At 35.6% G+C, this 25,134-nt stretch overlaps 1 protein-coding gene across 3 annotated transcripts; it reads right to left on the bottom strand.

Annotated features, from left to right (window-relative positions):
- Positions 1 to 1,850: 1,850 nt before the first annotated feature.
- Positions 1,851 to 25,069, bottom strand: LOC144442788 (cohesin subunit SA-2-like). Of its 3 annotated transcripts, XM_078132161.1 has the most exons (28): positions 24,955 to 25,069; positions 23,508 to 23,705; positions 22,270 to 22,360; positions 21,409 to 21,531; positions 20,757 to 20,936; positions 20,046 to 20,250; positions 19,226 to 19,451; positions 18,357 to 18,480; positions 17,608 to 17,786; positions 17,084 to 17,297; positions 16,188 to 16,302; positions 15,941 to 16,044; positions 15,481 to 15,576; positions 14,668 to 14,817; positions 14,023 to 14,163; positions 13,284 to 13,354; positions 12,598 to 12,763; positions 11,778 to 12,033; positions 10,927 to 11,075; positions 10,697 to 10,798; positions 10,291 to 10,439; positions 9,944 to 10,075; positions 9,062 to 9,273; positions 8,139 to 8,538; positions 6,350 to 6,469; positions 6,204 to 6,221; positions 5,116 to 5,203; positions 1,851 to 3,095 (listed from the first exon to the last, which is right to left on the bottom strand). In XM_078132161.1, the coding sequence occupies exons 2-28, from the start codon at positions 23,690 to 23,692 to the stop codon at positions 3,072 to 3,074; spliced, it is 4,020 nt and encodes a 1,339-aa protein (XP_077988287.1). In that variant the 5' UTR covers positions 23,693 to 23,705; positions 24,955 to 25,069; the 3' UTR covers positions 1,851 to 3,071. The 3 variants fall into 3 exon arrangements, with proteins under 3 accessions (XP_077988287.1, XP_077988285.1, XP_077988288.1); XM_078132159.1 differs by lacking the exon at positions 6,204 to 6,221; XM_078132162.1 differs by lacking the exons at positions 6,204 to 6,221; positions 6,350 to 6,469.
- Between the last annotated feature and the right edge of the window lie 65 nt (positions 25,070 to 25,134).

Below are 25,134 nucleotides of genomic sequence, written 5' to 3'. Positions count from 1 at the left end.
ACACTAATTAGACAGAGATTACTTGTTGATACACATGGTTGAATATCACTATTATATCCCCCCTCCAAGTAATTCATATGTAAATTCCTTCTATAAGGTATATTACTTTTTATGTAATGGCCCAGATATGGGTTTTGCAAACCAAGGTTGTAATGTGGAAGGGCTTGACTTAAGTTTGGCCTGTAAACTGTCATATACCCCATCTATTGGCATGGGAACATCATTTGAATCACATAAAATGGTACTGAAATATTATTCTATTCCTAAAAATAGTGAAGAAATCAACAAAGCCAAATCACTGAGCAAACAGACATCGATAAGTGCGCCACTTGCCATATTTAGGCAAAGTGTGCTAGGGTGTGATACGGAAAATTATTGTCTAGGTGGGGTACATTGAATTGCATTGGAAGACATACAGGATATATGATAGTTTACCATATTACAATTCCGTGAGACTAGTCTGCAAGATATGATGTTCATGCCACATTATCAGCTACCACTCCGAAGTTTAGAAGACCGATAGGGCAGGACAACGTGACATATCTTAAAGTCTCCATTGTCAGCTATCAGTCCGAAGTTTAATACTACAAGCCTGATAGGGCAGGACAACGTGACAATATCTTAAAGTCTCCATTGTCAGCTATCAGTCCGAAGTTTACAAGCCTGATAGGGCTGGACAACGTGACAATGTCTTCAAGTCTACAGAAACAGACATTACCATTAAAAGAAACGAAAACAGAAATTCACTGTCTGTTTGAAATGGAATGATTTTATTTCTTAAATACTGAATACAAAACAATCTACTTACTAAAAATATTTCTGTGTCACATGTAAGTGTTGTCAAATTCAACAAAGTGAGTTGATTTTTCGTAAACGAATGGTTCTCATGTAGTGTTAATGTACATATGGTGGTTATACTTATAAAGTTGTCAAAAGTACAGGAGAGCAAGTTGGATTTCTGGGTTTTTGTTGGCGATGAGATAAAATCTAACAAAATTCTAAAGGCATCTTTTCTGCAATCACATAAATAATAAATTTGTTCTAATGTTATTGATCCAATTGTCATCTTTAATCTTGAAGTAAAAACACAAGAGATCATACTATGGATGTGTTGTTAGCATGTCCTTCATCGTTTTCTTTGAGACGGACAGAAGACACACTGAATGACACACGTACCTGGCACACCTGGAAGAAACTTGTATTAATTTGAAATACAGTTGTCTAGTTTTGATATACATTTTTATCAGTTTCAAGATAAAACTGTATATGCCAATGCAGGAAACAAAATCATTTTCGTACAAATCGTGTTCTGGAAAGTCATTTCATGATTTGACATGATTTACATTACGCATAATTACCGAGAAACATCAAGTTGAAACTTGTCCCTCATTCATTGTTCAGTGGATGTCTCACAGTATATACTGTGCCATACTTATGGAAGGGTACCACAGTGCCTGATGAACTGGGGTAGATTTTACCAACCTTACCAGTAATGACTTTTGCCAAGTGATGGTCAAGTTGGAACATTAAATCTGCATTGTATGTACTGTCTATCCAGTACTCTCTGTGTGAACTACAACACATATCTATCGATATATTGTGGATATCTCCTGCACCAAACTACAACGCAAAATCCTGAAGTTTTTACAAAGTTACACCTTTAGTGAATTTGACACCACTCACAAAAATGTCACTTTATCTAATCTTTTTTTTTCAATAATAAACACAACTTTTACATCTCCATTTGTTGTAACATGTATCACGAAAATTAATGGTATCCAATTTTAATAACTAAAAGTGTGTTCTTGTAAAGTAACCAAGAACCCCCCCCCCCCCCCATTGTAGTCCTTAATCGCTTCAATGGACACCTTTTTAAGTCTTCCTACCCCCTTTGTTCTGTATTTAATCATTCCTCTGAAAGCTTTGATTCCATTCATAAATGAATTCTACAGTGAAGTATACAGATATACAGCTGACCACCTGGTATAAGTAAAACCAATATGCAAATTTATTTGAATTTCATTAACACTTTGCATGTTACCACATGTGTTACCTGGCACAGTATGTATGCCTTAGAAATATTCTGGTAATTTGAAAGCGAACAAAAATAAAAAAAATTAACATAACTTGTTATTTCTAATAAATTTATTATTTTTATTTTTCATATTTTGGAGTCATGTGAACAGAATACTCTGCGTACATAAATTATGGTCCTTTACATCTGTTTATTACAAATATTCAACTCAGCAATGTTTCCTGGGTCAAATTTAAAAAATAAATTTTATTCAAAGTACCCCTTAAGCTGCTTAAGATTGTTGAACAATGAAGTTTAACCAGCTAACTTGGAAGATAAAATACTAACATTCTTACAAGTTACAGCACAACTGTCAAAAAAGTCAAACTATGTTTAGAATACTACCATTACAGCTCTTCTTGAGTTTGCTTAGCATGTTTACAACCCTGTAATACAGCATTTTTGTTGTCTGTAAACAGGAATACACAACCACAGTTGATGCTAGTTGGCAGGGTATAAAGTTAAATGTTTTATGCTCACCATTCTAACAATCAAATTAGCTTGGTTCCATTCATTTGTTTCTCATTTATGGAATCTGACCAATTTTATTGTTCAAATGCTGCCATCTATTGTTGAATCAAGATTATTCTTTTGTTTGGGACCAATTTTTACTTAAGATTTGCCAGACAATTGTGTTTCAAACCAAAATATTAATCTTAATCTAAAACTGGGCACTGAATGAGTTGAACCAAGTAAAGGTACCACATTAACATAACCAAACAAATTCTATAAATTACAGCTAATTACTTGTTGAAAACCAGAGAATAATAAAAGCGTTAAAATATATATTTACAGCGAAAGTTGGTATAACTCTACAAGTTTTTGAGCATATGAGGTACAAAATAAACTGAGGACACTTATATTGGAAGTTGTCAACATACACGGACACTAGTATGATGAGAACACAAGACACCAGTTACAGACATACAACACACTTTATTTCAACTTAGGGATCCAACAGATCATACATTATATTTTCAGCCAACAGTTGAGATATTTAGTAGCCTGTGTCCATTTCCTCCTGAGGAAGAAAAATAAATAAATAAATAAGTAAACAAATAAATACATAAAAACACATGTAGACTTAATCCAAGGTATACGGATGTTATAAGTCTTTACTCAGAGTTTCGCACTTCTACAATTACTAGACTATTAAATTGAAAGCTCTGTTTCGTGTCTGTCGGGCAGAACCCACAAACTTACAGATTTTGAAACAGAGCCCAAACAATCGTAGTGTTTAGACTTGCGGTAATACTAACGCATTGACTTGTGGGCACATAAACACTATCTCACGTGATCCGTAGTACCTACGGAATGGTGAGGTAGAAATGTATATGTATTCATTGTTACTATGTAACAAGACAATCGGACTAAACTACTCCTTATGGGGGGGGGGGATTCTTCTACAGTTGGTGAGGTAGTACATACAAATGTACATTCTCTTGAAACAAAATGGAGTTTCTTTCAAAGTAAGGCCTTCACTCAACATCAAAATAAACTGAGAAAAGATAAAACCATCTCAGCTTTTAAAAATAAACAGTTGCTACAGTTTACAAGTAATTAGACTTTTAATATTCTCGAATAGTGCTGACACATGGTGGCTAATCAGTCACTATTAAATCCGGTACATTGTAAGGAGTACAAGTCAAGTTGTAAACGTTGATAAAAAAATATGGAATTCATACCTTGGTTATGATATCAGACATACCAATTGTAATACAATATTTTTTTCCATCAGAGTTGACTTTTTTTTGGTAGACTATAAATAAGTCACCTCTTGTTAGCATCATTAAAGAATATTTCAAAGACTCATTCCTGTTAACTTTTGTTGTCCAGATAAAATCAAACAAGCAATTTTATTGCTAGACATGTTATATAAATATGCCTGCAATCATGCAAATAGGTAAGCAGGCTATCAAATGTTATGTTATATCAACAGAGGGCACTGTCCACCATAAAGGTCTATTGCCAGATTTCAAATAAACTAATGCTATCATATGAATATGCCTGCAATCATGCAAATAGGTAGGCAGGCTATCAAATGTTATGTTATATCAATAGAGGGCGCTGTCCAGCATAAAGGTCTATTGTTAGATTTCATATAAACTAATGCTATCACATAAATATTCAAATAAGCATGCAAATTGAAAACAAACTTAACACAAATTAAAATGAATTGAAAACCAACTTTAAAAGTTAAACAATTTAATAAATGAACAGAGAATGCACAAAGGCCCATTCATATATATGATAGGGCTCTATGTGGTGATTAAAATGTCTACAAAAAAACCTTATAAATATAAGAACTTCATAACATCTCTATCATTTGTCTCTATACTAGACCTACACTGTTATCTTGGATATCTAGGACCTCATCAAAAGGATTCGGTATAAGTATACGCTGTCTACGTCTCCTGACCATTTTACGTCTTGGCTGAAGTATCGGTGTTGGTGTTGGTGTTGGGGTTGGAACTGGACTAGGCTTCTAAACAGTAAGATTTCAAAGTACTTAACATACAGTAAAAGCTACACAGCATGGTGTTAACTATTAAAAGACATGACTATTATTGCTAACTTTCAATGAACTAGAACCTGTAATAAAGTGGACTACTGTTTGGTTTATATACTATTTGGTTTATTTATAAGTTTAACCAGTAAATGATATGGTTTGATGCCAAACTAGGGGGACAATAATACTCTCCTTATATCTGTATCTGAGGTTCTAATATTATTTGTCGTGAATACATATGTCTTACTTTTTCAGCTTTTGTACATTATAAGCAGTTGTGGTTAACAACATACAAATTAATTTAATTCTCCCTTTTTCTTTATTAGGGTTTGTAGGGTTCTGAAAATCATTGTTATCATTACAGCGACTCCCTCTACATTTATTTCTGGGGGTTCTAAAACCATAGCAAAACCCTTGTTGGTATGAGTACTACACATACATGTGTGTCATACTTTTCCAGCTTCCAAACACCATAAGTTGCTTTTTAATTATGACATGTTACAATGATTTGATAGTATATTCTGTTTCTCACCTGTCCTTCCTCCTCTGAACTCTCCTCCTCAATTTCATCCTCGTCGTCATCTTCCTCCTCTTCTTCGTGTTGCAATGCAGCACGACCCCTACAAATGTAGACATGTATGCTATGATCACTACACAACATTTCATGTGGTTTAACATGGACATGATTATGATTGAATTCAGGGGCATAAGTCAATGTTATTGTTGGCTTTTCGTTTATTTTTTATTTATTTAATAGCTTGATTTTGATTGTCATGTAGGTCAAATTCACTGCAAAAAGAACACTTGCATGTGATTATATGGGATTAGATACCTGAATGGAGTCTTTACATATGAAGTTTTGAGTTATACAGAAATCCGTTGATTTTAAGTTATTATTTTCAACTGATGAAAAACATTTAATTTTAAACTAAGCTTGTGCAACGACTTTGAAATAAAATTATGATATAAACTCCTTCTGTTTTTCATTTTGTAATGTTATGATTTATTGAATATGGTTTTTTCTTGTTTGTCTGTTTTTATAAAATGTTGTCACTCAAGATAACCTGAATTTTGAGTATTATTACAACTTGGGAGAACAGTTTCTGTGAAATACTCTGTTAGTTACGAGTTTTTCAAATTTGAATATTGTGGTATATTTGTTTGATCTATTTGAATGTTAGTATTTCATTTTGGAATTGGATTTGCCAATAACAGTCTTTGAATGATGTGTATCAACAAATACTTGCTGAAAGGCTAAATACATACCATGTTTTCAATCACAAATAAAGACACATAATGACACAGCTATCAGATAAAAATGAATTATGAAATCAGTCCATATTATCAGAAAATCGAACTATTCACATGAAACTTGTTTATCTGATTGGCAAGGAGCATGAATAAACACCGCAAAAAGAAGGAAATATCTAACGAATAACTTATGAAACTTTATATTTTTCAGAATACCTAGGGAGTCTAGCAACCTCCCTAGAATACAGAGCTAGAGGCCCTCCAAAATAGATTAACAATAGTCTAGTGGACCTCCTAGAATAGCTAAGATTTATGTAACACCTAGGGAGTCTAGTGGACCGCCTAGAATAGCTAAGATTTACACAATACCTAGAGAGCCTAGTGGACCTCCTAGAATAGCTAAGATTCAGAATATCAGAAGAGTCTGGAAGTGGACCCTCTAGATTAGCTAAGATTCAGAATACCAAAAGAGTCTGCTAGTGGACCCTCTAGAATAGCTAAGATTTACGCAATACCTAGACAGCCTAGTGGACCTCCTAGAATAGCTAACATTAGCTTTGTATCTTCTGTTACGTTGACTGTTCAGCCATGAACGCTGAGTGGACTGTGATTGGATTTCTTTGGTATCATCAAATCTACAATTAGGAGTGGAATGACATGCAAAGAGAAGCAATTATGTGAATTACATGCATAGGGAAGCAACAGAGTGCATCACCAACACCAAAGCAAGACATGCATTGGGAAAGCAACAGAGTGCATCACCAACACCAAAGCAAGACAGGCATACACAAAGAAGGTACTTTGGAATACTCAATATTCACTGGATTGTTCTTTATAGAGATGGTCACAGGTTTTCAGATTAGATGACAGACTTTGGGTAATATTCACCTTGATTTAAGGGAATAACAGTGGAGGCAATAAAGCTATTTTAGTAATCAGCGAGTTTTACATTTTATCATTTTACTTCACTTATCATGCATAATTTACTGAAAATTATGAAGTAGTGGTTTTCTCTGTTTTGCAGTGTGAGGTATACCTAAACAGAATGATGATTTCCCCAGTAACATTATGTACACACATCCTTGTATTTGAGTTAATACAAGAGAGAAAACTTTGACAAAGTATTCCTCTAAAGGATGCATGACATAAGTGATGTAAATGATAGTATTACTCTTGTCCAGTGTGCCCTCTAAGCCAATTTGACGTGCCACTGACACACACAATTTCTAGATGCATCAAAATTTGGTGTTCCCCTATCTCTTACTATGTGGTAAGTACCAGTGTGCCCTTTAAGCCAATTTGACATGCCACTGACACACACAATTTCTAGTAATACATCAAAATTTAGTGTTCCCCTATCTCTTACTATGTGGTGACTCACAAGGAATCCTAGTTTTTCTCATTTTGACTCACAACAACAAAATTTGGATATCATTAGCGAGCACACTGCTCTGTAACACTCACTGATTATAAAAATAACCTTGATTCCTACACTAACGTTCCCTGGAAGTTTTAAAAGAATACAATAGGTGATAAAACTAAACCTCCAAAAAAAAGAACCCTGAGAAAAATTAGAAGTATTCCAAAGTACACAGCCAATGATTCAAAAGCAAAAGATTTCAGTGCAAAGCAAACATACCTTACCAAGCAAATAAAAATAAACCAGAACTGAAGGGGACACTGTCAGATACTTCACAGTTTTTACATTTAGTTATTTTGTTGGGTGAAAACAGTTATCATATTATTAAAGCTATGTAGCCAAGTTCATAGTGTGTGTGTAGCTTAAAACGCAATGCTAAATAATGAAGTGGATATTTTACGCAAAGAAGAGTCAAATGACTGTAAAACTGTGAAGTTCTGAACAACTCTAGTAGGGGATACAGTATTCACCATTCCTTCACACCCAACATGGAGATTACAAGCAATGTTATTTTGCGGGTTAAAAACACAGCATTTAGTTAAATGAATGAAAATGCACACAACCATGCAGTTACTATAGTTACTGCAAATTATGCAAACGCCATGTATGTATTAATGATTCACCAAAGCTGTGATACACTGAAGTCCATCCTAGCTATTTATTATTATGTTGTTGTTGTTGTTGTTGCGAGTTAAGAATTGTCAGATATCAAAAGCTTGCTTCTGATTTAATTTGGATGTATGAATTTACAATGCTTGCTGTGGGTAACCTTTTCAGAGTCAAAAGTCAGAGTTCAAATCTGATTCAAAGTCAACCTCTGATAAAGGAAGCACAAGCTACCATTGACCTTACAGCAAAGTCAAAGGTCAAAGGTCAATACTCACTCAAAATCTTTCTCAGACCCTTGTGATGATTCATCTCCCCTCTCTGAGCTGCCTTCTTCTTCAATTCGTCGTCGTTTGGTGACAGGACGACCACCAGCCATGGCTTCTAAGATCTGCTGTGCTCCTTGCTGTGGTTCAACCATGTGCCTGTGTTGTTGTTGTTGGTGTTGCTGTTGTTGTTGATAGTGCTGCTGCTGTTGTAACTGTTGCTGGAAGTGTTGTTGTTGTTGATGGTGATGTGTTTGCTGCATCTGCTGCTGCTGCTGTTGTTGTTGTTGGTGGAGTAGCTGCTGTTGATGTTGCTGTATTTGTTGTTGTTGTTGCTGCTGCTGTTGCTGCCGCTGTTGTTGCTGCATCATCTGTTCCTTGGCAACCCACTGACTATCTGTACTACTTTCATCTATACAACATAGAAATGACAAGAAACAAGCATTCTGTTACAAATTCATAACTTGATATACAAAGACAAGACAGAAGTCACATGCAAACAATATTCTTGAAGCTTTATCACCACTTAAATAGTGCAGATAAGTTTTCTCAAGCTTTATGACCACTTAAATAGTGAAGATAAGTGTTCTCAATGCTAGAAAAAAGGGTATATTCACGGCCGATGACTGAATGCTTCAAGTATGAGATTTCACAAGTCTTGGTTGTACAGCATACATACCTTCCTGGATGGGGTCAGGGCATTTTCAACATTATCATCATCATTTCATAAAACATGAAATTTAGCTACCTACTACTAGCAACTCAAAATATTTCTATACTGATTTTCAATAGAGGGGAGGAGGAGAGGGAGAGGACCGGAGCGGAGATTAGTTCCAGAACACTGCTATGAACTGATTACCTTCTGGTGGCAAGGGAATTTTCCTCTTAGTTCCTCCTATAATTAGCCCAAATTTGCCATGAAAAAAACTGATTACCTTCTGGCAGGGGAATTTTCCTCTTAGTTCCTCCTATCCTTCCTTTTTGTCCACGTCCTTTGCCGGGTTTGCCAGCCATACCAGCAGCTCTTCCCTGTTCAGCAACATTGTCAGCCTGTAGTAAACTATTTCTGTATATTTTGATTGGTTGCCACTTGTCTCCTTCTTGTTCCGTCATTCCTTCTTTTAAACTCTTGTCAAGATAGGACAACCTGTTTGTAAAACACAACACACCTTTTAATGAATAGCCCCCTCTAGTGGCATAGAAGTGTCCTGTTCCGTCATCCCTTCTTTCAAACTCATGTACAATTTAACACACCGATATGTCTGAAAAAGCACAATTTGTTACAATGTATATGATTTGGTGACAAACTGCCAAGATGATGGTTGGTCACATAAAGAAAATGTAACAATGTTGGCAAGATTGTGGAGACAGATGATGAAAGAAACATTGTTTGTACAAGTTTTGTCGAGAAAGATAATCATTTATGGTACCTCTGACGATGCTGGTAAAAATGTGGGATTTGCTTCCAAGAACTTTTTTTTGACTCTGTGAGTAGAAATTTTCACTTGTAACCACTGTGCCCTATAAGCCAATTTGACTGCCATTGAAACACACAATTTCTAGAGCACTCACCAAATTTTTTCTCAAATCTCTTACTATGTGGTGACTCAAGAAATGCTAGTTTTTATCATTTTGACTCACAGCAATAAAATTTGGCTATCACTAGAGGGCACACTGCTTGTAACTATGAACCTAGAGACCATTAACATTCATTCTCACAACTTGTTTCTACTCGACTGATTTTAAATGTAGCAGGGGAGGGGAAGTTGACAACTGTGACTCCTCAAAGCGTTTTTCCACTATTGTTCAATACTTACACAGTCTTCTTGTCTTGTCTCATTAGTTTACTGGTGAATTCACTGAGTACTTCTAGATAACCTATATTAGGTGGTGGTCCTGCTGGATCTCTCGGGTTATCTAACGGTGTCAAACTAAACACTATTCCTTCCCTGTAAACAAAATTATCAAGGTTGAATTTTACAAACATATATAAATATAGATAAATACTGATTTTCGCATCCACTATTTCTTGCAAGACTTCACTATTTTCACAATTTTATTGTTTTTTTCTCAAATATGTAAAAAAAGTTTAGGGTCAGACGTGAAAAACTAGGTGGGGGTTGGGTAACCGTAATAAGTTTTTAGGTATAACATGTACACGTACTTGTGTAATGCTGCAACTGCATCTCTTGTCTTGATTTGATCTAAACCAAACGTCAACGAAAACCTTCTAGCTAACTCCTTGACAGCGTTCATTTGTTGGGAAGCTCTGTCTTGGTCAAATTCTTCCTCCTCTTTCATTTCAGTGAATAGCTGATAACAGAACAGAAATAGAAACACATTTTAATTAGTCTTTCATATTTGAAGTGTTCCTTGAATGTACAGTTGTGTGACCCATAAATAAACTTCATTCATGGGTCACACAACAGTACAATAAGGTCTTGCTCCTCAGACTTCAACAACTGTTACTATTCAGAGAAATATAACATCGGTGACGTTGATTTTGACAAGCTAAGACAGACACTATTATCATGGTATGAAGTACACTGTCAGATTAAAAGTATATCTACCTGTGAGAGACTAAGTCCAAGTGTACGTGCACAGTCCACTTTGTTGATCTCCCTGGACTTGGCTAGAGTCATCTTAATGATATCACCATAGTCGTTGTAATACTGAAATACAAAATAACATTACAAACTTTCAAATGACATAGTAGAGAATGGAACTCAGTTCACCGGTAAAGTCTCCACCAAAGAGTTAATATCTGACACAGAATCTCAAAATCACAGCCAATACTCACCTTCATGTAATGTTTGAAAACAGAAGCAGCTGCTTTCATTTCAATGACGTTAAAAACGATTAGTTTACAAAAGCTTGCTAGAAGATTACGACGTTTATGAAGCATCTCAATTTTAGCCGAGTCATCACCCTCCTCCTCTTCATCGTGACCTGAAAATAACGGTAAACAATTCCTTTTGAAATTTGACAAAAATAAAAAACACATTACTGTGTGTGAAATTCATGTGGTTTCCTGGACACAGAATAGTCACACACTCATTTCCATACAGGTATGCAATAATGTATGGCACCACTGTTTTTTAAACTTCTGTGCAATATCTCCCACCCCAATGGCACCTCTTTGAGGCTATAGTGCTTAGTATTTGATACAAAAGGGGAATGCTATGCCAGGAAATAATGTCATTTTCATAAACTACATGTATGGGATTCTGGAGAGTAATCTCATGATTTTACATCACCTACATTTACTTGTGATATCAGAGAAACACCAAGTTTACCTTGTGCCTTTATTGGGCATCTTTGCTATGGACTATTGCATCATGGGAGTTAGCAGAAATAATGTATTCAAGTTGAACACTGAATATTCATGAGCCCTGATTACCTATACCCTTCAGTTAAAAAAATCTCATGAATATTCAGTATTGAACCATTGAATACATTATTTCTGCTGACTCCCATGATGCAATAGCCCATTGCATAGATATTCTATAAAGGCATATGTTGATGTTTCTCTGAAATCGCAAGTACTTGTAGGTGATGTAAAATCATCAAATGACTGTCCAGAACACATAGTTTATGAAAATGTCTACTTCCTGGAGTGCTGTTCCCTATATAAGCTTAGAGTTGAATTACCTCCATCTTCATCCTCCACAAAGATGTTGTCTGCAATAAAAGACGTAAGATTGTCTTGTAAGTCTCTGTCTGGTGTGTAGACTAATGAACTTAGGACAGCCGCGTTTCTACCCAGCTGTTTACTAAAGGTCACCAAGAGGTCACATACAGTGATAAAGGCTTCCTCTTTGACAGTTGAGTTGGAGTTCACCAGCATTAAATTATCACACTGTTTGATAGTCTCTGATATACGCTTTCTCAGCTTCTTCATGTCAGTCTGTTAAAAGAAAGGTATTCCTGTTAATGGTAAAATTAATTTATGCATGGAGGATGAATGGGGGGGGGGGGGGGAATGACAGCTTTGATACACAGATTCCCACAATATTCAGGTTACCAACCTTGCAGTCATTTCAAAGAAGTGTCACAAGAGGGCGCCCTTGATGAGGAAAAGTAAGGGTTAAAACCCTATGTTAGTACATAATGTAGCTGACAAGATATGGCTAAACTGAAATGCTGAGACCTTCAGTAAGAGAAACGGTTCATCATTTCCTTCTGACTGTAATTATCATTTGTAAAGCCACCCAGCCAGTATAATACAATTACAATTTTCAATTGAAAGCATTATCAAAATGTACACATGCACATGCACACACACACACACATGCACGCACACACACGCACGCACGCACACACATCCATCCATCCACACACACACACATACACACGCGCGCGCGCGCGCGCGCTTATGTCTTGTTTAGCCAACCAAGCCATTTAGAAGGTATTATGAGAAACAAAAGAAATTAAGGTCACCGTTAGAGGACTCCCAGTCCTTTTATCCTACCTTGTCTGGATTACTTTCATCTAATCTTTTGATACTCCACATCAAAGCATACTGTATACAACTGATAGCCTTGGTAAGTATTTCTTCTGGTACACTGCGATCACTACCTTGTCTGACCAATGTGAATAACATGTCATATAGATTCCAACCAGTTAGATCATGATAGCTGTAATAGAACATACACAGTATTATTACAAATGCACAAAAAAAAAGAAAAAAAGGTAAGTGTATTTGCTAAGGGACGATCTCACAATGTCACACAAGCTCAACAAGCGAACTTCGTTCATTTGGGGGAGGGGGTCTGACATCAATGTGATTGCTGAACCTCATTTTCGCACTTCTAATCAAATTTCAAAAGAAAACTTTCACTCCTCCAATGATAACAGCTTTTGTATTTACTATTGAGATGTTGATAAGTTGATAAAAATTTACTTCTAATATGAGATATGGTGCTGGGTTTCTGGTAGTATGTTAATGTGTTTATAATCATGGTTTTACATCGATCGTAGTTGTGTGACCGCTACAGACTTTTGTTTCAAGCTGGGCTCAAATTTACATTTAGTCAGTATTTCATGACAAGCTTATTTGACAAGTTTTACACGAAAATCAGGCATGTGGAATGCTGTAAAGAGCTGGCTTCAAACTTGACTTATTTCTATTGTAAGTATATACACATATTGACTTACTTGTGGAAGGCATTAATTCTCTTTATACTTGATGACAGTGCATATGTATCGTCATCATCAGGATCATCACTCTGAAAAGTCAAACAAATTTAAATTAAGAATTTTTAAAGATAATATTTATTCCTCAGTTAAAATCTATATGATTGCTAATAGAGGTCAGACGAGGCAAATTTTGTCTGTATTTCACAAGGAATACACATGTATATTTCATAAGCTATGGGTCATCTTTGTGCAAGGTTTGATTCTTTTTAATGCAACAAGATTGTACATGATAGTCTTTATGATGATGTGAGTTTGTACAAAGTCATACCCAATCTTTGTGCAAGGTTTGAATGACATTGGCTTATGCAACAGACAAATGAGTGTATAAATATGAAGAAATAGACATGGGTATGCACAGGGAATACAATCTTTGTACTAAGTTTGTATGAGATTTGATGGTGTATTCCATGTGAAGAGGCTTGTAAAGGTGAATGAATGAGAGCAGATATAGATTAGCAAATATTTGTGCATGGTTTGCAGGAGTGAATGGATGCAGAAATAGAGAAGTACACATCTTTGTGCAAAGTTTGAATAATATTGGTTTATGCATTTCCATGACAATGGTGTTTGTTACACAAAAATCTGAGGGTGTATTTATGCAGATATACTCAAGTATAACTTTGTGCAAAGTTTGAATAATATTAGATTGCACACAGCAGTGGATAAGACTTATGAACATTTAATAATTAATACTAACCTCAAAAAATCCTTTGTAACTTCTTTTCATCTTCTCAACCAATCCATCAATCAAAGTACTCCTTGCAACGTCAACTTTAGGCTGAATAGCATACTCTTCATTGCATAAATACTCATAGGTCTTGGCACATGCATCAAGCACCTGTGGAAATATTGATGAGTCTAATATTAGCATGGATCATTCCCTTGTGACAGCCTATATTTAACAAGTCCTGTCATAGTCAACATCCATCATGAGTTTGATCCTAAGAACAGTATGGTCATAGCAAGTAAATTTACTTACACAGCCTGTACTGTATAGCATGTTTTAAATGTTGACTGTTAGGTTCAACTGTATAATGTCTTTGAAATGAATAACTGAACATCCCATCATTCCAGGCACATATTACCTATATAAGCACCCCCCCCCCCCACCCCACAAACACACACATGCATGTACACACACACACACACACACACACACATACACATGCATGCGCACACACACATCACTACGCACACACTACCGTACACATATCCAACTCCTTTTCCACTATTTCCTTCATGTTTCAAGAGTATCCAGGTATTTTTCCAACCTCACCACACACACACCCACCCACCCACCCACACCCACACATCCCCCCATCACACACACAACTACACATACCTCAGATTCTGTATGCTTCTCCACTATTTCCTTCATATGTTTCAGCAGAGTATCCAAATGTTTTTCCAACCTACTTGTTGTATAAATCTCAACATCAAAGTGTTGAGGTATCTCTAGAAGGTTTGCTACCTTCTCTGCATCAACTGTGTACTGTCAGAGTGAAAGAAATATGTAATGACAGGTCAAAACAGATCATACTCAACAATGCAGTGTTACAGGCATGGAATGACTTAACTCTTCAATGTGCTCTGGCCCTCTTTCGCATACTATGGCTTGTTTACAACCTTCGACTAAAATGAACCTAAGAATTCAGAGCACATTAACTTCTCTATTGGTCAAATATGCTGCTTGTAAAATTCACATTTTACTTGTCCTAGACAAGTGATTTGAATCACTTGGCAAGTGATTTAAGAAAGTATTTGTCCTAATGGACAAGTAGAATTTCCCATGGTTATCAATTTTAAAATCATTGCTTGCTCATTCTAATACAAGTAAAACTTATCCTGTATTTGCAGAATTTTTTAGAGTGACATTTCAACATGTAAACAGAAGTGTAGTAATGATTAAATTTCCTGAGTTTACTCAAACTGGAAGTAACATTATGGCAACTCGCTTATCAAAAGTGACATATCAATAAAATTCCAAAAAAAAATATCTACTTTGGGAGAGAAGTACTTTCTGATTTGGACAAGTGTTTTATGATTTCTACTTGTCCAATAGGCAAGAAAACATTTTTCATTATTTCCAACCGTGCACAGATCAATGCCCTGGACTAAACAGGGGAGTAAAGATACATGTACATGATCATCTCACCTTTGCTAACAGTTCAGGAAGTTTGGCAATGAAATGTTCTGTCAATTTCATTTTGTCATCCATTACAGCTTTCTTCTCTTTGCTTGTTAAAATTTGCTACAACAAAGAAAATCATCTTGCCAGTTTAATAAAACATTATCTAGTCTAGAGGCCATACATCGGTTTTGAATCTGAAGATGCCTTTACCCAATGTATACCTCAATGAGGAGTTGAGATGAAATTTCAAATCCAAATGAAGCAACCTTCACGGTCGTTGACATCATAGCTTTGTTAATCAATCACAGAATTCTGCCTAATGACAAGTTATGTAGCCAAATTTGAATTACTGAGTTCACAGGCTGAGTGGAGCGAATGCTTGCCACATTGACCATGAAGCCTGCTAGCTACAATATTTCAATAACACGATTTAGAAACTTTGTCATTATCATAACTTTCAAAATACACCATATTCATTTCTCACCTTCTTAGCAGAGCTTCTACCTACAGGAGGATGTCCTTCAGCAGCTTGTCTTGCAGCACTCACCATGACTTCAATCAATGCTGTCTCCTGTCGGTCATCAAGGGCTGAAAGATCACACATTGCAGTTACACTTTTGGCAAATATGAAATGCTGAACTATTAGTTAATCTCATGCAAATGATTGAGCCATTGCAACTTGCTGGTTCAACTATTCCTGTCACAAAATGATGACTGAAATTTAACCTTACCATCTTCCCCTCTGCCTGGCTCTTCTAACAGTAGCTCTGTCATACAATCCCAGTCTTTGACCATGTCATTGATATCCCATACAGCATCTACTAGGTACGCAGCATGTTCATGAAGCTGTATAATGTACAACAATAGAACTGAATGACAATAGACCTATTGCACGTTCCAAGATGCATCGGGCATCTCCCTATACAAAGCTATGTATTTGTGTGTGTGTGTGTGTGTGTGTGTGGGGGGGGGGGGGGGTGGACCCTTGGTTTACAAGCAAAATCCTTCTGTTATTGATGACATTTGTTCTATAAAATCACTAACAATTAAAGTGGTCAACATGTCTTCATTACTTCTGAAAATGATATTTCACATGTAATAAAGACAAAATCATAAACACTTCATCAGCGACATTGTCTTGCACAATGCACCTGAAACTGGACAATGAACCATTGTAGTCTTGTCAATTTTACAAGTAGACTCCTATATGTATGGGTGGGTGAAGTCTTTTCTTAAACAGTTCAAAATAAAAGAAGCAGAACTATCTGAATTAAATGAGAATATTATTGGCGTTTGCCATGAAAAGTTAGGATTTTCAAACTACACTAATTGGCTGGACATATCTGGCCCATACTGCTTGTCAAATAGCACCCCTAGTGGCCAAACTAGAAAATCTTTTGTCTTTCTAAAACTGGACGAGTTGTGCATTTTTATGTTTGCCACTCGCATACATTTCAAGTTCAGAACAGTTTCAGGAAGATTACCATTATACACCATCATGAAACCGTTGGCTATCAAGAGATTTATATTCCACCAATCAATAAGAAATAAGAGAAATACTGCTCAAGTACATCACATTTGCTTTGGCGTCACAATTTCAACTATGATCATAAAACTCAAATCTTACCTCACTCTCTATAAAGAATTGTACTAGATCTTTGATAAGTGGTGCATTTGGGCTGCGTCTTTTGTTGCTACGGTGACTAGCCTGGGTATCATCACGTTTAAATAGACATTCATTGAGAAACTCTCCGGCAGCCTGGGCTACATTCCGGTGTGAGGAGTAAACCAGCTGATATACATTTTCCCTATCTTCTACAGATAATATTTCTTCATTAAATCTAGGAAAACATAAATATGATGTTTTTTTTCTGACATCCCAAGTAATTGTAGGTGATCAAGAAATCAAGAAATGACTCTCCAGAATACATAGGTTAGGAAAATAACTTCATTTCCTGGAGTGGTGTTCCCATTTTAAATTGAGTTGATAGTGTCAGAGATAGGGCTGTCAACAAACGACAGAACAGACCTACTCATGAACAGACACAGATCATTCCTATAACCCCTTCTAGACTGTGCCCCCACTGGGGCTAAAAATTCATCAATGGAAACCAATGATGCAAAACAAGAAAAACTTGATATTTTTCTTACTTGAAGATGAGTGTGACAACTTTGATTGCCTGGACAGCAACCTCTACTTCCTTATCTAGAGTCATGGAGACAATGCGATCTTTGAATCGGTTGGTGAACAGTTCAAGTTTTGGAGCTAGTTCTGGATTTGAATACAGTGGTATCAATGCAAATAAACACTTCTGTCGTACTTCACCAACCTATAGGTACAGGAGAAAATTTTTTTTTTTTATATATAAGAACATGTGTGTATTGATCTTTTTGAGAATAATACACTGATGTGATTTATATGGCCGCTGATATGATTTATAAGACCGCTGATATGATTCATGTGGCCTCTGACACCAGGCCTCTCTGATGTCAATAATCATGTGACGCCATTAACATCTGGTGAAAACATTAAGTCCACTGAAGAAGTTAAACAAGTCTAGATGAAATATTTGGAAAAGGTAACCTTTCCTGTTTGTGATAAAATAACATTTATATAATTATATCTCTCTCTGATTTGGTTTCTGCAGTTCAACATTGGAGAACTGAACAACTCTATGCAATTAATATCAGTATATACAATTCAGGTATAGCAACCTTCCCTATTTATTGCATATCAAACATCTAGCATATCTCAGAACACTCTGAATACTTTTTGAATTTTTTTTTATCTTTGTATTTTTTTTTTAAAAGTCAAAGCACACTTCCGTATTTTGAATAACTTAGCAAATCTTTGTAACATTTTCAAACTGACCATGGAGGAAGAATTTCTACAAACTTACTTTATCATGTAGTGTCCATCCAACATATTTGAGGTAGCTATCACTGAGAAAAGTTTCACTGTAATTCTTCATCCATATACCAATTTCTCCAAGACATATGGCTCTGATCTCAGGTTGTGTATCTCTGTCACAAGTAAATAACATGTTTTCAGTTTTAGAAGATGCATGTAAAACAACACAAGGTTCAAATTGCAAATATGGTTCATCCTAGGGAATTTACTCTGTATCTTGAATGTACTCTGACCAAACAATAACCCTAAGTTCATCATAATACACAATTTGTCTTGTTGGCCACCAAACTGTACTTTTGTCTTGTACATTCTCAGGAATAATGAAAAACACATGTTCAAGTTCCTACCTCTTAATTATACTGCATGTGTAGAATAGCTCTGATCTTTCTTGTCTACATGTACATAAAAGTATTTCTCAAATAATGAATTGCTAAACATGTCTAATTTATAGTGTTGAAAGATTTCAGCCTATATTTGTGTTCAAAGGCTCTGAATTACTGTTGATACAAACATCACAACTTTACCTGTATCTGTGTTCACAGACTCAAAATTACTGTTGTAACAAACATCACAACTTTACCTGTATCTGTGTTCACAGACTCAAAATTACTGTTGTAACAAACATCACAACTTTACCTGTATCTGTGTTCAAAGACTCTGAATTACTGTTGTAACAAACATCACAACTTTACCTGTATCTGTGTTCACAGACTCAAAATTACTGTTGTAACAAACATCACAACTTTACCTGTATCTGAGTTCAAAGACTCAAAATTATTGCTGTAACAAACATCACAACTTTACCTGTATCTGTGTAAAGACTCCAAATTATTGTTGTAACAAATATCACAACTTTACCTGTATCTGTGTACAAAGACTCCTTTGAAGATATTATTCATCATCTGGTTAACTTCTTCCATGTTTTCTTGAAGTTCTTTTCTCTTGGCAAGTAACATCTCAAGACGTTCTGCAGCTCTCTTTGGCATCTGTTTGGCTTTCTCTGCATCATACTGTCTCTGTGTATTGTCTTGACTAACACTCAGATTCAAAGCTACGTTCACCAGTGCAGTCATTAATTTCATTGCTGTCAACATAAAATATAAGGTAGATTTTAGTATTCTAATACTGCCTTTAGACAATTTCAAAATTTGAAAACAGGAAGTGGGTAAAAATAAAATAGCTAAAATTTTTGACTAGTTTCACATCATACATTCATAGTGGGCTTTTTCAAGAAGTTTGATTCAAATTCAAATTTGAAACATACATCTTGGTGTGTGTGTAACTAGTCAAAATTTAAAGCCACTTTTGTACTCATTTTCGAAATAAGTAAATTGTTTCTGGTCAGCATGCACATCACTTAAATACCCTCGTGTCAGTCTTTTTGTATGTGTGTTTGTCCAGCCCATGCAGTCTGCAGATCTGGGGGGAACCACAAAAATAACCCTCTCTTCTTCAGTGCAGACAACTGCAGAGCCAATCATGAACAAGCAAATGACATCTGCCCCCACATACACACTTGCTCTAAAGTAGTAAATCAAAAGAACTGTAACTGCCATAAATAGTACACTAAGTGACAGGTTTGTTGAGAATAAAAAAAAAATTAAGTGTTGTTGTACCATTTTAGACACTGTCCTGACCAGAAACAATTTTTTTGCCTAAATGTTGTTAAGTTACTTACCAGCTAAAGTACTTGTATGTCTGAATGCTCTGACTTGGGAATCACTCAAACCAGTGAGTAATGATACAACGTTATCCATCAAATACTGATCATACAGTATACTATACTGACATTGGCGTACTAACAGCTGGACAAATTCACAGAAATTGTTTTTGAATTTCCGGAATGCTGCACCAGTTTGAATCAGTGGATAGTCCCCACTTTCCTGTATGATGAGAGATGTGAAGGAATTATGATGAGTGCTTTGAATATATTAAGATGTTGTTATGCAAAAAAGATGTGATTGTTTTCAGACTCATAATGCATTTAATTTAGGGACAACCACATTAGGGACGACCACACAATGTCACACAAGCTAAATTCGTTCATTTAGGGTCCCCAGTGTGATTGCTGAACTTCATTTTCGCACTTCTAACCAAATTCCTTAAAACTTTCACACCTTCAATGATAACAGGTTCTGTATTCCCCACTGAGATGTTGATAAGTTGATTAAAATGTATTGCTATGTGATATGAAGTGCCGGGTTTCCGGCTAGTATTTTAATGTGTTTACATTGAAGCGATCGTGGTGGTGTGGCCGCTACAATTTTCATCATGGTTTACATCATATATAAATGTGTGATGTCACACTTGTGAACATTCCTTTAGGGGAGAGAGGTTTTTGACCTGATTGAGTTTTAATATCAAATGTTCTTTTAATCTCTTCCCTCACCTCATCAAATTCTTCTGTCATTTTACGTATGATATCACTGTAGTCCATATTACCAGACACATACATTTCAGCTGTGACCTGACCTTTGCACCCTGAACACTGCATAAAGTAGTTAATAAGATCAATCACTGCAGCATCGCGGTCATTCTTGTACGACTCTATCCACTCATCAACCACTGACTGAAAAACAAAACAGAACAAAATACTGACCTCTGAGTCATTGCATAGCAGTGGAATACTATTGCCTGAAATGGGGGTGGGGTGGGATAGACAAAATTAACTGTCATGCTCCCAATAGGGAACTTGCAATCCAGACTGAGCATGTTCAGATGCAAAGGACTATGGGATTATCTGTGGTTATCGTAATATATAATCTGGAGCTACCGATAAAATAAACCTCCCAAAATGGTCAGGGTAAATATGAATTGATTATTTGTGGTTACAAATAATGCAAAAATATTGTTTACAATGCTAATTGATTAGTATTTATTATCACATTTCCCATGATGCAACATGCAACATGGCGGGTTTGCAAGTTCCCTATTGAAGGACAACTACACTTTGAATGACACAATTCAAAAAATTAACTATTCCAATCTAAAATGACAACATACATGTAGAGTAAAGAGAACTGATTTGTTTCCTTTATTACCTGAAGTGCACCTTTCCCTTGTTTTACAATTTCGAATAATGTGACAGGCTCAGCTCCATTTTGTTGTTCAGCTTCCTGTTGTTGCTTGGCCTTGCCTTTCCCTCTTTTACCTTTCTTGCCACCCTGAATTACAAAGACCAGAACATTAGGTAACAACATACATTGTACAAGTGGATCGTGTTAATACAATGAGTGTAGTATGTTTCAGTGTATGCTGCTGTACATTCAGCATATTTATCAATTCAGTGTTCTCCCCACTGTAGAGAAAGCACGGTGTAAACACAGTCCTTGTCATCTAGGCCGCCATGCTTGGCAGGTTTCTACCGTGCTTCAAAAGTGTTATACCCTCCTTGAGCTTCAGTAATCTTTGAATGCCAAAATTATAATACATTTCGGTGTGTTAAAATAAACATGTCAGAGTTTGTTCCAGTGTTGAAGACATGTATAATATACGCTTATCACTAATATGCATATTACCATGTTGTTTATACATGTATATAAATCAATATGCAAATCAATCCTGGGGAAGTTAATTTTGAACCCTGCGTTTTATCATGAGAATGTTCAGAAATCACAAGAAAGCATGGTGAATTAATTTTGTTAATTTGGTTTTTATAACTACATGCACATAAACTCACAGTAAAAAAAAAATTTTGCTCTTTTTTGGAAATTCATTCACAGTAACTGAAAATTCGTTGACTTCCACTTTTTTTATCTCAAAGATAATCCAAGTTTGTTCATGTGAATAACCAAATTTTCTGCCCCGTAAAAACAACAACAGAAAACAGCATGACATTACAGCAAATACATTCTATACAATCTTGTTGTAGAGTATGTGAAATATCAAATGTGTAAACTTACACCAGTGCCTTTGCCACTTTTTTTCTTCACTTTGGTAGCATGTGGATCTTCAAAATCACTGTCTTCTCCACCAGAACGATGATGTTCTTGTCTGTTTGAAATAACATATCACGATGTGACAGGCATTATAAACTTCTTAAAATATCACAATGTGACAAACATTACAGACTTGATAAAATATCACAATGTGACAGGCATTATAAACTTCTTAAAATATCACAATGTGACAAACATTATTAACTTGATAAAATATCACAATGTGACAGACAATATAAACTTGATAAAATATCACAATGTGACAGACAATATAAACTTGATAAAATATCACAATGTGACAGACGTTATAAACTTGATAAAATATCACAATGTGACAAACATTATAAAATGGATAAAATATCACAATGTGACAAACGTTATAAACTTGATAAAATATCACAATGTGACAAACAATATAGACGTGATAAAATATCACAATGTGACAGACATTATAAATTTGATAAAATATCACAATGTGACAAACATTATAGACTTGATAAAATATCACAATGTGACAGACAAATTATATATAAATTTGATAAAATATCACAATGTGACAGACAATATAAACGTGATAAAATATCACAATGTGACAAACATTATAAACTTGATAAATATCACATTGTGATAGACATTATAAACTTTAGAAAGAACACAGTGGTATGATATTCATTTGTTGAGGTCGATCAAAGCCCCGGTTGATACAGTGTTTTTGCTATGGGCACTAAGTAGGTAAAATCTACCAGGGTTCCCATGTCATTTTACCTGGGTTCCCAAACAAAATTACCATAGACTGACTCTATGGGAAACCATTGACATTTTTACCCCCTTACCAGGTTTCCCAACTCTAGCTAAAACAGTGATAAATACATGTTTTTAATAAATACATTGAAAGTACATAACAGCAGTTACATTTCACTTTAGTCAGATTTGAATTAATTAATTTTGTTCCCTTGACAACTAAACTCATGGAAAATATCAACCAGCTGTATGCCTCATGCAAATATTATCTAAATAATTCTACTAAAGTTGTGATCTGTGGAGTACATGTATGTTTATCTTATGATTTTCATGATTTGGTGGAACTATTACGTTTATAATCCTACATGTATAAAAATTTCAAACAATTTCTTGGGAAACAGGTTCCAATTTTGATAAACAGAGAAGCAAAGAAAAACTTCCATATGGTCACCAATACTTACATTGGTAGTGGTGGTGGTGGTGGTAGCGGCGGTGCTTCAACATGTACAAATTCCAGTGATTCATGTGATGGCCCTGGTTCCCCTAAACCTACAGCAAGCTCACCAAGGGCTGCAGCAGCAACAGCGGCAGCTGCTGCAGCACCAGCACCATCTTTACTTTTTTTGCCAGTCCTTGATGGCATCATGGGATTTGTCAAGCTGTAAAGAATGTACACAAAAAAAGTTTTGTTGTTGGTTGTTTTGTTACTTGGACATCAAACAATAGGACACAATTTGAAATTAGTATCTTTATATATACATGTGTTCCATTAGAGTGCAGTGAATATTATGCATGAGAGTATTCACATACAATGTAGTCTAGTTCCTATACGGTATCGCTACGATTTACACCTCCACTCACATGGTTTCCTAAGAGAACACATTGGAATCCAGATGAGTATTCACGTGTATACATCTGTCTATTACTGTGCTTATCTCAGACCACTATTTCTATAGTGCAGTGGTCTGAGGTCTAATGTAAGACAACATTAAAAGTAGAAAACTGAGTTTTCTTGTTAACTGTAAGAGATAGGAATTTCTGTACATTTTTGTACCAGTATAGGTGATTCTGACACTCTACAACAGTGACCAACCTGTCACTACACAATAAGTACCTGCAAGGATTTCCCTTGGGTGTTTATAAATTATATGTTCAGAGCCCTTTATCATTCCTGTGTACTAGAGTCAGTGGCTTTATGTTGTTGGGTTTATTTATGTGATCATCGATAAAATCATCAATCATGAGTACTATAAACGACACCAAGAAATTTTACTCTAATTTGATTGTCACAGATGTCAACTTGTAGCGTGCAAAGTAGAGAGCCTGGTTGACGACAATGACCCCACTTCGAATTTGATTTCAAGGTTGCATTAAAATATACATCAATGATCAACATTAAATTCTATATTTGTAATTTTATACTGAAATATAGTGCCATACAAATGTAGATGTCAAAGTCAAGAATGAAGTAAACATAATATTGTGCCAATAAATTACGGGTAAAACGATATATAGTACTGTCTGTATATACGATACTAATTGTTGTACTCGGGACTTGTATGAATACGTCTGCCGTGTTTTCTACCGAGAGAGGGCGACACACGAAAAAAATGAACAGATCGTACCCGCGTTACAACACATATGATCCAAACAAACCTTTAACAAAGTGCCCAAGGCCTTGAATGGTGAACATTCTCATGGAAAGTGCAAAGACTAGTCTTACACTTTTAAAATTCGGTCTAAATTGCTTCACTTACTGTCAAAACACACAGACAAAGGACGCCATTTTGGATTTCATTCTCAATGATGTTTTCATGCAAACTACGATATTCCTGCAAATTTTTTATTTGAACTATACTGTGAAATGAAAACATGCATAAATGACACGAATAAACTTATAATAAATACCTTAGCGCTCGTATGTCAACTTCAATTGGAAAATGGAACAAAGCCAGCCAATTTTCGGTTTTCCCGGGAAATACACTAGCTCCGGATCGTTTGAACCATTATTTTGGCGCGGTTCGTGACCTCGTTTTCGCCGAAGATTACCGAAGGGTGTCGATATTGGCCGAATGAGAAATTATGGCC

The sequence above is a fragment of the Glandiceps talaboti genome, chromosome 11 (assembly GCF_964340395.1).
Source record: "Glandiceps talaboti chromosome 11, keGlaTala1.1, whole genome shotgun sequence".
NCBI classification, from domain to species: Eukaryota; Metazoa; Hemichordata; class Enteropneusta; family Spengelidae; genus Glandiceps; species Glandiceps talaboti.
Note: the sequence above shows the minus strand (reverse complement) of the source record. Positions and strands in the feature narration are given on the sequence as shown.

Coding starts and splice junctions, on each gene's coding strand:
- LOC144442788 (XM_078132161.1), bottom strand. CDS start 23,692: ATGATGCCATCAAGGACTGGCAAAAAAAGTAAAGATGGTGCTGGTGCT. Junction 19,452..20,045: donor ACATACAAGTACTTTAGCTG/GTAAGTAACTTA, acceptor TTATGTTGACAG/CAATGAAATTAATGACTGCA. Junction 18,481..19,225: donor GTCTTTGTACACAGATACAG/GTAAAGTTGTGA, acceptor TACTTGTGACAG/AGATACACAACCTGAGATCA.